This window comes from Meleagris gallopavo, chromosome 1 (genome assembly GCF_000146605.3).
Source record: "Meleagris gallopavo isolate NT-WF06-2002-E0010 breed Aviagen turkey brand Nicholas breeding stock chromosome 1, Turkey_5.1, whole genome shotgun sequence".
Classification (NCBI taxonomy): domain Eukaryota; kingdom Metazoa; phylum Chordata; class Aves; order Galliformes; family Phasianidae; genus Meleagris; species Meleagris gallopavo.
Genome location: NC_015011.2, coordinates 33890418 through 33904601, shown reverse-complemented (window position 1 = coordinate 33904601; position 14184 = coordinate 33890418). Strand labels below are relative to the sequence as shown.

At 38.7% G+C, this 14184-nt stretch overlaps 1 protein-coding gene across 1 annotated transcript; it reads right to left on the bottom strand.

The window, feature by feature from the left end:
* Positions 1–761: 761 nt before the first annotated feature.
* Positions 762–14176, bottom strand: HELB (DNA helicase B). The gene is made up of 13 exons (XM_031552145.1): positions 14124–14176; positions 12366–12799; positions 11017–11240; positions 9298–10170; positions 8450–8621; positions 7482–7623; positions 7055–7185; positions 6197–6281; positions 5206–5265; positions 4457–4661; positions 2995–3129; positions 2338–2769; positions 762–1839 (listed from the first exon to the last, which is right to left on the bottom strand). The coding sequence occupies exons 1-13, from the start codon at positions 14174–14176 to the stop codon at positions 1750–1752; spliced, it is 3036 nt and encodes a 1011-aa protein (XP_031408005.1). The 3' UTR covers positions 762–1749.
* Between the last annotated feature and the right edge of the window lie 8 nt (positions 14177–14184).

The window sequence follows — 14184 nt, the reverse complement described above, 5'->3', positions numbered from 1 at the left end:
ATTAGACCATATGTTATTATTCCCTATGCAATCAAATATTTAATAGCAGGTCTTGCAGCCTGCAAGGCTTTTTAAGTAGAGACTTTTTTTAGCAGGATTAAAAACCTCTGAAGGGGGATTACTGACAAGTAAAACTGAAATGCATTCAGACAAATTAGAAATTTTAAAAGAAAATTCTTTTTTTTTTTTTAAACAATAGTAGTGGAAGATTGATACAAAAGTTCTTTAATGATCCATAAACTTATCAACTTCTACTGTTCTACTTGAGCTTTTTAAGCCAAACGATTTCTTGGGGGGACCAGTGTCCCATTTAAAATCCTTTGTTCTCAGCCTTCTTTATGATAAACATCCCCCTACAACACGTTTTTAGAATTTAAAACTGTAAATATATTTTACAAACGTCACAGATTCCCTCCACTCCCCTCAAGCAATAAAATACTGCCAGTTGCTTTATATGCCCACCAGCAGCTGCTTTGGTTTATTCCAGTATTCAAGTTGTTATTGGTAATTATTGTTCTTGGTGAATATAAAGATACTGGGTTTGTACATTTGTAGAGTCACCACATCCAAGCAATCACCCTACGGAGCTGTTTCTGGTCATTTTAAACTGTTATCTGTATCCCTATTGCTGTTTCCAATCCATGAACGAGCTCACCTGCCCCGTGCACACAACTATCTCATTTATATTGCAGCACTGCCACAAAAGGTCAGAGGAACATCAATGCTGAATCATGTAAAAAAAAAAAAAAAAAGTCCATAAGTCACTTAAATACGTATTTTTATTTGTAACAAATAAGTATTAAACTGTAAAGTATTTTTGTACAAATTTAATACTTTAATAGCATGATATTTATCGTCTATGTATGTTTTTTTGAAATGCAAACTGTTGCAAATATTTGTATGGGAAAAAAACTGTATAAATTGAAATAAACTGTGATTTAAGGGCGTTAAAAAAGGTAGTATTGGTCTACTTTGGTTTTTCCTGACATGAGGAAAAAAATATCAAGAGTAATAAGCAAACCCTCCAAATTTTAGTATTGTGTCTGAAGTTTGAGTAAATGTTCAGCTTGTTTAATCACAGCAATTGCAGCTGATCAAGTCATGCAGGACAGCAAAAAGGAAGTGGTGATGTTATTTGGGTTCTGACTTGGAATGTTACCTCCAAGACTGTTAGCAGATGGAAAGCAACAGCAGCAAGTTTTGCATTACTTTCAAGTACCAAGTGGGAAAAAGTAGCTGTGTCACTGATTGCATCTTTTGTTTCCCATTTTAACAAGAGTAAAATTCATAAACCATCAAAGCTTAATGCCCGTAGTTCTGCCACGTTACAGAAATGTGAATTCCTGTTTGCAAACTATTATTTTTTTGGCTGAAAAGCAAACTGCAACTTTTGGCACAAACATAAATTCAAACATAAATTCTAATCAGTACTGCAGCTTTAGGAGATACAGATAAAACTGATAGCTGTGTCTGGAGTGCTCAAACACAAGAATGCCCATGTATTATTCAAGTGAACTTCTGGATCCTGAGCTCCTTCTTTAGGAAAATAAAAGACTGTAATGATTTTTGATGATTGACACAAAGGAATCTTCTACTACACACTGAAAATATAAAAGGCTCACTTTAAAATGCATTTTTCCAAAGAGAAAATGCAATTACAGGAAGGTTCTTGAAAGTCATCTGCATACCCAGCTTCTCCTTTCCAGAAACCTTAAACAGAACAGATATACTCATGAAGAGGACAGTAGGTCAGCTTTTGAAAAGCTTCCTGGGAGTTACTTGCTCCAAAGTTAGGCTCCTGAGTCTGGCAGTCCCAAGTGGGGAGTTTTTTCCTAATGACTGTCAAAGGGAAAAACAGATCATCAGAGTTTGAACCAGAACTAAAATACAGTAACCAAAAACAGCTTCAAAAACGAAAGGTCTGCACCCATGACAGCTCCCAGAAATTAGATACAGGAAGATTAAAAAACTGATAAGCATATATTTTGCCCATTAAAATATTTGACAATTTGAAATGTGCCTACTTCAGTGATGGCACTGTATATAAATGTATAGCAGCAGGTCAGCTCCTAACAGTTGACTTCTGTGCAGGAAGGATAAAGCTACCCAAAAGATCGTTGCAGTCAGCAACATGATCTATAAACTGGGTGCTATTAGATGATAACTTCTTTTTCCCCATTAGCCACATATTACTCTGCCCATGTTGCAAATTATAAATAGCAAAACCATCGTAACAGTATCCAGGCTAATTGCAGCGGTGAAAGACAGCACGAGAGTTTGTTTTAAGCTTTCCAATATTTGCACTTCAAATACTTTAAAAAGTAAGGAGATACTTACATTCTCAGAATCCTCTGCGTGGCTTTGTTGTCTTTTATATGGACTTATCTGCTGCGAATTACCCATGTGCTCTTTATTGAGTTCTGCTGACCCTTCTAGCTGAATCTTGTCAGTTCCAGGTTCGGGTGAGTCAGGAACATCTGGACTTAAAGACACAGGCTGAGTCCCAGGCTCTTGACTTGGCCAGCTCTTTGTCAGAGGAGAGGATGTTTGTGTCAGACAGTTGTTTGTATTTGCAATTGCCTCTCTCAAAAACCTCTGTAAGCGAGTTTTTCTGGGCAAGTTATTGTTAGTGACTGCTTTCCTGAGGTGCATCTCTTCAGCAATAACGTAGACGCGGCAGCGTCCTCTGGTCACGGCTGTGTACACGTGCTGCCAGTGCTGACGGCCTGGATTGCCAACCACATAGACAACTGTTTTTTCCTCAGAACCCTGAAATACATTTAAGAATGCCTTAGCAAATGAACATCTCCATCAAGGAAGAAAAAAATAAAAAGGATAGCTTCCAACAATGGGGAACTTGGAGATACTTATCCTGCATTCAAAGAATTTCAGTTGCTTTGAGACTTTCAAGTGAAAATTAAATACCTTGCCAAGAAGAAAAGCATGAGAAAGTTTTACCACCTGATAGCTTTGTTTTGCTTTGTTTTTTTTTACCTGAAATGTGTGAATCGTTTTGGCCCATGCATGTTTTATATGACAGAACTTCTTCAGAGCCTTATAGTTCACAGTGTACGTGGAGCCATATGTACTGCTGATGGTCAATAAGCGCTGCTTATTAATTTCTACATCCTAAAGAAATAGCATAAGAACACTCAGTGGTAAGCTTGTATTATCAGTTTGATCACAGAATCATGAAATCATAGAATGGCCTGGGTTGAAAAGGACCACAATGATCATCGAGTTTCAACCCCCTGCTATGTGCAGGGTGGCCAACCACCAAACCAGGCTGCCCAGAGCCACATCCAGCCTGGCCTTGAATGCCTCCAGGGATGGGGCATCCACAGCCTCCTTGGGCAACCTGTTCCAGTCACTGACCACCCTGAGTGAAAAACTTCCTCCTAATATCTAACCTAAACCTCCCCTGTCTCAGTTTAAAACCATTCCCTCTTGTCCAATCATTATCTACCCTCATAAACAGTCATTCTCCCTCCTGTTTATATGCCTTCAAATATTGAAAGGCCAAAATGAGGTCTCCTTGGACCTTTCTCTTCTCCAAGCTAAACAAGCCCAGTTCCCTCAACCTTTCTTCACAGAAGAGGTGCTCCAGCCCTCTGATCATCTTGATTAACTTCGGTACCCGTGTGTGTGTCTGTAGTCTGTATTTCCCCAAAACTAAGGTAGCTGCAGTGTCAACCAAACGAAGCAGTTTCAGAAGACACTAAGCTCAAGAGATCACTGTCTTCCACTGACCACATTCAAGGAAAATGCTTGCACTGTACAAGGCCTACCCTGAGTCCTATTTAGTGCAAAAAAATCCAATATATGAAGTTTTAATACCCAGAAAGCGAAGATTATCCCAGGACAACATGAGATATTACCAGTAAGCCCACTTAATCATTTGCTACCAGAAATGGAGACAAGCTTGCTTTCTTCCACCAACCCTGCACAGTCCTTGCTTCCCATGCACAAATACTGATGCTTCCAGTGGATCTTTTGCTGAGTCAACTCAACTCACTCAATCCAGGAGAAAAATACATGGGCTTTGTGTTGGTGTGTTTATTTGGCAGCTTAGTTTTCTGCTGGGAACCGAAGCAGCAACATTAGCCTCATTCTTTACCTAAGACTGTTTCTACCTACCATCAAGAAGACTGCGTTTCATTTACAATGCATTCACAATGTATATTTATAGAATTTAGAACAAAAAATGAACTTGCAGTGCTGAACAAGAGAAACCAACTGAAAAACATTTTACAAAATGACAGATACTTTTGCAATTCCATTGCCAGTCTGCCTCTTTCTTGTAAGAAGGTAGCATTTCACAACAGTTTATCAGGACTGTCAGGTATCTATTATAGACTAAACTTTTCGAGTAAAAATTGCACTGCTCTGGGGACTCAAAAAGGACTGGATCAGATACCATTATTTATTTGCACACGTTCCTGCAGCAACAACTTACACGTGTTATGAAAAATATATCTCCATTGCACAGTCGTTTGCCCTCCTCAGTAGTCTCTGTACTGAGGGTGGTTTCTCCATTTCTGCATTTCTGGTGATTAGGATCCCATCCAATACCAGGGTCTGGTAAGAGATCCTTGAGGTACGTATTTCTCGTGCAGGAAATCTTGTCATCAACTTGAAATAAAAGTCGTCTTCTATGGTCTCTAGGTCAGAGAAAGAAAAAGTGAGACTACATATGCATTTATCGTCAGTCAGTATTTCTACTCTTTCCCTTCTCTGTACCTGAGTCAGAATACGAATCTGACTTATATTCAAAACAGTGAAGACAACTCACATCTAAAAGGTGTTTCTCAAACTTCTTTCAAACAAACAAACAAACACCAAAATGCTGTTCCCAAATCAACACATTTCAGTATTGATTTAGAAATAACACAACATAAAGAATAATTAACCTTTTTTTCAGAGTTGTTTTTATGTCAATTTTATCTACTTAACAATCACTCAAAATCTTGGAAGTCATTGACAATTTAAACAAAAGGCAAACAATTTATCTTCTCCCTTTTCGAAGTCCAGGATGAAAATTAAAAGACCTGCCAAAGAAATATAATGACCTCTACCATAAATAATCAGGTCTAGAGGCAAACAAAAATGTTTCAAATGTTTCAGAATTTTCTTTTAGGTTGTGGCCTGTTGTGACACAAAAACAAGGTGATTCTGCAAGGTGAAAACTGCCAAGCAGTGGCTTACCTGGTTAAATGATTTGAATAGTGTTGGCAGCAAAGTTCATTTATTAGATCACAATCTTGCCTACATGCAAAACAAGAACATGAGAAAATCACGATGTACTTAAAGGACAGGAAACATGAAACAATTACATGCAATGCCACGTTAACATTATAATTAAAAAGCAATGGAGAAAGTCCATCTCAGCTGTGACAATCTTCCATCATCAACTGAAAACAATCACTGATTCAGAGCTTGAAGATAAAGCAGTAACAATACAGTTTCTTCCAAATAAAAAGAAGTGATGTCTTTTAATGCATAGCTACATTAGCGTGATTTACTGTTGAGTTGAAACTGAAGAAAAACTAAAGCCAGGTAAAATATTTTTGGCGGTGGGTGTATTATAGCTAGCCAGAAGATTTGCTCATTTTATATATTTGCTTTTTAGAGACCTGGAATTTTAACTTTTAAACACAGATTAAGTACTTAAAAATATATTATAGAAGAATCATTAATAATAGTCTCCTACTTGCATGCAGACTGGAGAGATACAACCGATTTCAGTTATTCAACGTTGACAACAAACAGGTGAACTAGCTGAAATGCTCACATCAGTTTATTTGCACACTGGCAACCTGCAAATAGTATTTTTAATTGCTGAGAAAAGGTACTTCATGAATAAAAACAAAAGAACACTGCCTTGTTGCCAGCATCACAGCCAGGGTCTCATAGGATCCACTGCAAAACATCACTGCTTATGTCTGTCCTTGTGACAAACACAAAAGCAAAAAGCGTGGTGTAAAACAACGTGAAGCTTATAGGAAAATTTGGCAGATCTCCATGAAGAGACTGGGGGCAACCAGAAGCTTAAGAAAAGACACAGGTCTGTTTTTCTAACACTTTCTATGACATTAACACCAGTCTTTCCAGCTCAACACATTCAGCAATAGCTGAATGTGTTTAGATTGTGGCTGCTAGCAAGAGTTTTTCAGTGTTTGCCTATGTGCCCATTTACCTTCTGAAAGCAATGAACTGTGACTGTGTGGCATCCTGCAATCCTGGTCCTTCTTTAAGTAAAGCCTTTATGGCAGCTTGCAAGTCTGATTTAGAAGACATAAAAGATGAAGAACAAACAATTTAAAAAAGAAAAGTATAATTCAGCATGAAATTGCCTTTGCTCATTTCTTGTTTCAGCCCCATTTCTACTTGTTTGCACAATGTTTAAATTGTATTTACATACACTTACATGCACACGTCTTCTCAAAAAGCATCATGCAGTTATCCCACTACAAAAATGGGAGATAGGAGTGACACAGGAGATAACATCTTATTCCACTTGTAAGTAGTTGCATAGATGGTATTTCATGCCAAATCAGGTTTTTATACAGTGCATAAGAGAGGTGTGGATAGAACATCTTAAAACCTATAGAGCACTATAGATTTCAGTTTCACAGAAGAAATTTATGTTTAGTACTCTGTTAGCCGAGTAAGTGACTAGAGCAAGATGAGGTGATAAGATTCTCACTTTTTTTTTTCCAGATTGCAAACTGAAGGTTTTTTATGTGTATAAAGTGGAGGGCCTTCGTGCCACTTATCCAGTAAGGGTCAGTGGTGGAAGCTGCATTACACCCAATTTGAAACCCAACTGGTTCACCCAACCTGGTGAACAGGAGCTCTACAGCACATCCTTTGCACCTATGAGTTTTGCCGTGTGCACTTACAGAATGCAAAATTCAAAGTATGAATCTATATGAATCTAGCACTTACACCATACACAAAGCTAAACAAGACTAAAAGCTCCCAAAAACGTTCATTCCAGCCTAACAGTCAATTTTTTACCAAAGGAAAAGTCAAGATCACAAACAGAACGTACTATCAGAACCCCCATCAGAAGGCAAAGCAATAAAAATGAATTTCTTCTCAGGGCTTGGCATTGCCAGCTCTTTATTCCAACCAGAAAATTTCAGCACTTCATCAAATTCAGGAAGCTTCCGGAGAGAGATTCTGGACCACAGAAAGGAGGGAAAACAGAAAAGAAATATTATTTCCAGTTAAAGTATTCCACTGGCCTGAAGTTCATCATTTATAAATTTTAGCTCGTATGCCATACAATACATACTGACGTGGAATAAATCCTAACACATGCAGCACATATGGATATACATACACATATGGATATATATACTAATTTTGAATAAGAAACTGTAACAGAAACAGTGCTACAGATTCTTTAAGCACTTGAGTGCAGCTAAAGGACCAGCTCTACTACAAGAAAGCTTACATCCATAAGGAAATCTTACCTTGTTGCATTATCTACAATGAGTTGAGATTCAGCTCTGTGATTAGTTCGCAGTTCCACAGAAAGACCTTTTGATTTTAAACTACTAAAGATATCAGCTAGCATGTTGCCAGGGTCAATGCTTGGTAGTTGCCTAGTATCACCTAAACAGAATGTGAGTTAGTATTTGTGAGGAGCAACAACAGAACGTCTACAAAACCATCAAACAAGCAAAAATAAACAGAAAAAAACCCATGGTATTGGAAAGAAACAACCAGAGAAGCACTCAAATACTCAACCCTCAACATAGTGTGACACTTTGGAATCCAAGTGTCCTCAGTACAATTCACATGAAATTAACCTAAGAACCTCGTGTCTGGGGAATCAGACTGTGGTGTAATTTAAACCTTACATTTTCCCCATTCAGCAATGCCAAAGGAGCACGTGCAAATTGCTTTGATTATGACCATGATCACGTCTTGTCCAGACACATTTTGAAAATTACCTATTTAAAAATGACTACCAAAAAAAACACTGTAAGAAAGAAGAAAGTTGTCATTTTATACCTGTTTTCCTTCTGAATCAAAACAAATTGATGCTAGCATTAAGGACCCTATGGAACTTGTCTCCTAATATCTGATTCCTACTATCTTCTTAAATTCTTTAAAGTCTTTACAATTCTTGCACCCTGTTGCAAGGTGCGATAAGCCACCACATGGAAGTCACAATACTTTCAGAATCAGACGAAACACTGCTAAAGAGGTAACAGAGACACCAAGCCTTTCATACTGACAGTTGAGTTGGAAAACTGTTGGAGTCTGATTGTTCTAACTTGACTTCATGCCTGAGCAGAAATAGCCAAGGAGAAAAGAGTGAAACCTTCTGGGCTTTTAAAGAGTCAGCGAGATTAGTTTTAGCTCTGATATTTCTACTATATTCCGTACATTATTAAATATTGTCTATTCCTAATTGTTTATTTTTTCCACTTACCTAGAATAATAAGTTTGGCAAGCTGAGCATGCTCACATAAGAGTTTTAAAACTAAGCTAAGAATGTGTACAGACACCAAACTTCCTTCATCCACAATCAGAACTGTCACAGTAGAAAACTTCCATGGCACTTCTTTTTCAGTCTGCCTCCATGATTTAAAACTATAGATGATCTAGAAACAAATTGAAATAAATCATGCTCTGGCACTAATCAGCTGTGAACTGTCTTATAGCCATAGTGTGGTATATTCTAATCTTGTATTTAGAGCTATTGCCTTCACTTCTGAAATGAACTTTTTGGTACCTGTTGTGAGCTTGGATAACAGAGACTTAAATTTATTAACAAACAGTTGGCTTTCTAAAAAATAAAAATGAAGTTTTACAGTACATATCTGTAGGTAGGAAAACGGTGTAAATGAAATTCATCTCGTCATCCAACCCCAGGCTACTCATCTCCTCACATATGTGCAGGTATTAAATAGGATTGCTATGCAATTGGGAAACAGCTTTGCCAGCTAAGGAAGTATTTCTGTTCTTACATCTGAAACAGACTACAAAATTGTACAAAAAACCAAGGAGCTAAAAAGACCAGATACCCTAGAAAGGCACATATTTGATAGATGTAAAAGTGGAAAAGGTTACATTAAACAATGTATTCCAAAAGCCTCGTTTATAGTTTCCCAAAATGTTACGCTGATTTTCAGATGCTGGCCAGCTGTACCTAAGCATTATCACTAATAGCTAAAAACTCTTAAGGAAACTTCAGTAAAAAGCTTTCTTCCAAAACAAGAATCAACAGTGTCAATAGGTCTTTTGTGACATTATTAAAAAAGAGGAAAAGATCCTCACCTGATGCAGAGTGTATGCAGGAAGCTTGGTTTTCTCACTCAAAAGGCTTGCTGCCCTCCCTGTGGGTGCAGTAAATAGAACATTCAAGGGATTTTTTGTGCAAGTGTTCTCTGACTCCCAATGACGATCAAAAGTATCCCACTCCTCAGACACATCCAGGTCTTCTTCAAAGTCCTTAGAAGCAGCTTCCACCTCTTTTTCTGTCTGCTTTAAGTGCCGAAAAAGGCAGCTAACAATTGTACTCTTCCCACAGCCTCCTTTCCCACTTATGATTGTGACAGGATTAGAGCAAATCTTTTCTATAGCCATCACCTGATCTAGGTCTACCTCTGCTTTACTTTGGGTACCAGATGTAGATGCCACTTCCCTTTCAGGGAACTGATTTTCACAGTGATGATTGTCTGGATTATCTTCCTTCGGATGTTCCACTTCACGAGCCTGGATACCTTTCGTTTTACTGTCTGCAACTTCTCTTGACATCTCAGAAGCGCTAAGTATCTTCCTCGCATCAACATCTAGTTGCCAGGAGCATTTTGACAGAAGATCACCTATACACATCGCAATGTCTTTTTCAGATTTGTAAAGATGAGGCAGAAACACCAGTGTCTTCTCCCTAATCACTATATTCTCATCTTTCAGAAATTTCAGAGATTGCCAAGCACCCTCAATGGACATATCTTCAGATACAAAACGAGTTAATTCATCCTGATCCTCGTAAGTGTGTCCCATTTCTCTGCAGTGTTTCTTAAGTTTATTATACAGAATCAAAGCATTCTTCTGCAAGTCAGGAATCTTCCGGAGGAGGTGTTCACACTGACGGAAGGCATCCCACGTTGCCTCACAGTAAGAAAGTTTCAGTTCCCTGTAAGTAATCTTCTCCCCCAAAAGAATCAAACATTTACTTCAGGTACATTATTTTCACTCTTGCTGATTAACATTCCTCTGAGTATACGCAATTTGCAAAATAATCAAAGTAGGCATCAGTAAAACCTCTTGGTGGAAAGGATGTGACACACTGAAATAGGCTAGATAGGTATCTGAGTCTCTGAAACTGGAGGTTTCTGGAGACAAGTCAGAACAGATGTCAGTAAAAGCACTGTGGGGCTGAAGCAGAGATTAACGAGGCACATTTCGTTAACTACTCAGCTTTAGTTCACATCTAAAGTAGATGTGCACTAAGGCGAGGTGCAGCAGCAAAGTTGCACAGCAAGCACAGTTGGTGTCAGTAAAGGAAACCAAGAAGGTAAGAGGTGACCACAAGTCCCATAATATTAAAAAGAAGAATACACAAACCAGATGATCTCTTAAAGTGTAACTTATCTACCTTTGCTATGAAAGCATGGTCTTGTTCTATGCATTAAGAACAGAAAAACTCCACTTGCTGGTATAAACTTGGAAAGCAGATTTGTGAATTTTAAATTGTTCTTAAAGTTCTCGCTTTTGGCCTGATTTAATTTTCTATTTCTTATTGGAAAGACTAAGCAAAACACTGCAACGTAACCGATTTTAAAATCTTTTCAGATTGATTAACCACAGAAAAACTGAAAAAAAAAAATTGACTCAAAGTGAGCACAGTAAATCATGCAGTTCAAAATGAACTAAGCTTACCTCTCAGAAATGCACAGCTAATAAACTGAACATCATCAATAGGGTACTGTGTTCTAAAGAAGATGAAATGTAACAAACACCGCATTTTTTACCCTTCTTAACATTACTTACCCTGCTGAATCCAAGTTTCCATGGCTCGTTTTTTAATATTTCATCCAACTTTGTTAGTATCTCATCTTCAAAATGCACCGTCTCACCATCCGTATCATCATTTTCAGTCTTTCTTTGCCAGCACACCGTATCCAAAAGAGAGCAAAAATGGCGCGGCAGAAGAGTAGGCAAGAATTCCAGTATCAGCGGGTAAGTCAGGGCTACCAACACTGCCTTCCCTGCAACTGTAGACACCATAAACCATAAATTTGAAGCAATATCCAAAAATATTTGAAAAGATGGATTAAACTGACTCTGGCTTTTATCCTTCTGTCTCCCTATATCGAAAGCATCTCTAATTTCTTGCAGTTTCTCACTCTTTGTAAGCTTTTCAAATTCTTTTTTAAGTCTGTTCTCTCTGAACTGCTCTAGGAAAAAAAGTGAACAGATAAAAACTACAGCTCAATGTACTCGTTTGGAAAATGCACATCATACATTTGGTTTAAACTGCATGCTCAATGGCATCATGTAGAAAGTCCTTTCAGATCTCGTTGGGCAATTTTCATATATGTGTACAAAAGAATGTTTAAAATCCAGAACACGAAAACAGGCTTCTAAATCTGTAATATCAGATCAGCACAGAAACCAAGGAAAGCCATTGGGGAAAGCCAGTGGGGAACAGTTTTCTCAATGACCTCAAACTTAAGTTATCACTTCATGGCTTGAAGAATGAACTACAATGGTAGCAACACGACTATGGAGTGGGGCAGTGGTTGTTTCTGTTGCCCAAATATAGAGAAAAAATAAAGTTTAATTAGAAACAAAATAATTTAAGTTGGATATTAGGTAAAAATCTGCCAACTGCAAAAACAGACAACAGCATACTTATGCTCACTGGGGAATCTTTTTCACAAGTACCAACATCAGTACAAGTACCAACAAGTGCAACAATCAGAAGTGATCCATATATCCCATGACAACTCATGTAGAGTTCTAGATCAGAGTTCTGTGATCAGAAACTAGATCAGAGCTCCAATCAGTACATGGGCCCATCTCTTTAAGGTCATGGAAAGATGTGAAATCTGTAAGCAGTGCTAAGAACTTGTCTATCATCACAAAAACAGAATAAAAAGTCCACAGAATTGTGAAAATTTTCCTCTCCTTACATACATGATTTGGAGGAAAGTCAGCTCAGGTCTAACAGAAGCTATGAACTCTCCTATCTGACATGACCTGACCTCCAGAACTGTAACCTGTGTAACACTGACACTCCAGTGTTTCCTCACTTTGCTCCCCAGCCTGCTGATGGGAGGAGTTCAAATTCACCCATTAGCTCATAAAACTCTCAAAATATCACGTGATATACCTACCTGATTTCCAAACGTAGTATAAGATATCAAAATCCTTAGTGTCTCCTTGTTTCTTCTCTGTTGATAAGTGTGCAACTTGGAATTGTTTTAGTTTTTCTTCAAGATTTTCAAAACTTAGGGTAGATTTTGCAGGTAGCCAAGCAAAAAACAACTTCTTAAAATACTCTGGAACTCCACATTCCTTGAGAAAAAGTGAGAAGACTTCTCGGTTGTTGTCTTCTATATTAGTTCGAAGAAAATAGGACGGATATCCCTGAACGAAATACTTTGATCCCCCTTTTTTAACTTTAACATTAACTGTCCACCAGGGGCCAACCAATGGAAAACGTCCAACTACTTCATACTCCTTTTTGGAGCTCTCTTGTATAATAGCTGAAATATTAAGAAGAAAAATAAATCCACTGTTACTGCTAGCCGTAAAAAATAAAAGTTTACTTTAGTTGGAAGAGTTTTGGTTATCACTGAACATCTTGGCTTGGAAGGGACCTCAAAGAACATCTACTTCCAACCCCCTGCTGCACGCAGGGTTGCCACCCACTAAATCAGACACTAGATCAAGCTGTCCAGGAATATTATTTTTACCTTTTGTACAGTAAATTACAGTAATAAAAGGAAAGAAGCACAGGTTTTCATGAAAATCCTAATGTCAGTCTTGTCAGTAGTATTTAAAAATGAAATTACAATCAACTTGAGAAGCAAGCACTAAAACGGCTTCTCTAGGTGTGAGAACTAGAAAACTAAGTGTAAGAATATTTTTCTAATCAGTTAAAGATCTTAACATATAGTTTAACATCTAGCTTATACCATATATACCAAGATAGTTTGAAATTCTGGACAAGCTTGTCACAAAGCACCATAGAGCAACAGGACTAGAGGGAATGGCCTCAAGTTGTACCAGGGGAGATTCAGGTTGGACGTTAGGAAATACTTCTCGGATAGAGTAGTCAGGTGCTGGAATGGGCTGCTCAGGGAGATGGTGGAGTCATCGACCCTGCAAGTGTTCAAGAAACCTTCAGACATTGTACTGAGGGACATGGTTTAGTGGGAAATACTGGTGGTAGATGGATATGGGACGGGGTGATCTTGGAGGTCTTTTCCAACCTTGGTGATTCTATGATTCTATGATTCTACATACCACAATGCCTGCATGCTCTTTGCTTGTATTTGTATGCCAAATACTTCCTGCATGTGAGCCAACCAAAATGCATGCAACCGCCAGCTTAAAACAACTGTGTCATTCTTCACCACTTGGTGCGCTCCTCTTTCCACCCTCACTCCCTCAGCAGGAACTCTTCCTCGCTCAGCTGCAGCATCAGATCTCGACTCTACGACAACTTTTCCATTTATTTCCCCTCCTCCCCCCTCCTGCTGCTCAGAAGAATTTAGCAATGTTTCAAATAGTTTAGGGATAAAAAGTGTCTACTGGGAAGGAGTTGCTCTGATGTCCACCTGTAGGAGGAGCAGACCTAAGGCCAACTATCATTAGTCGTGCTGGGGGGGCTCTGGGCATGCCATGGAGCGCAGGTGTCCCCGCTCACTGCAGGGCGGTCGATGGCCTTTAAGGGTCCCTTCCGACTCAAACGATCCTATCATCACTCTTCTACGTCATTACGGTAATTAATTAATTGGCCGTTACGTGCAGCACAGGCCCACACGAGTGCAGAAGGCACTGCACCTCCTTACGAAATCAGAAACCGGCGAAGGACAGTGAGCTCGGATGGGCTATCTTTCAGATTCTACATTATAGATAACAATCACGATAAAGCCCGGCCCAAGCAGCGGGGCTGCCCGCGCAGGCTCCGCGCCGCCATGCCGGAGC

Bases quoted from the DNA above. Each gene is read 5' to 3' on its own strand.
- HELB (XM_031552145.1), bottom strand. From the start codon at position 14,176: ATGGCGGCGCGGAGCCTGCGCGGGCAGCCCCGCTGCTTGGGCCGGGCT. The intron at 8,622-9,297 runs GTGAGGATCTTT...ATTTGTTTCTAG, and splicing joins CTGCATACACTCTGCATCAG to ATCATCTATAGTTTTAAATC. The intron at 3,130-4,456 runs GTAAGTTGTTGC...CTATTTCTTTAG, and splicing joins ATATATTTTTCATAACACGT to GATGTAGAAATTAATAAGCA.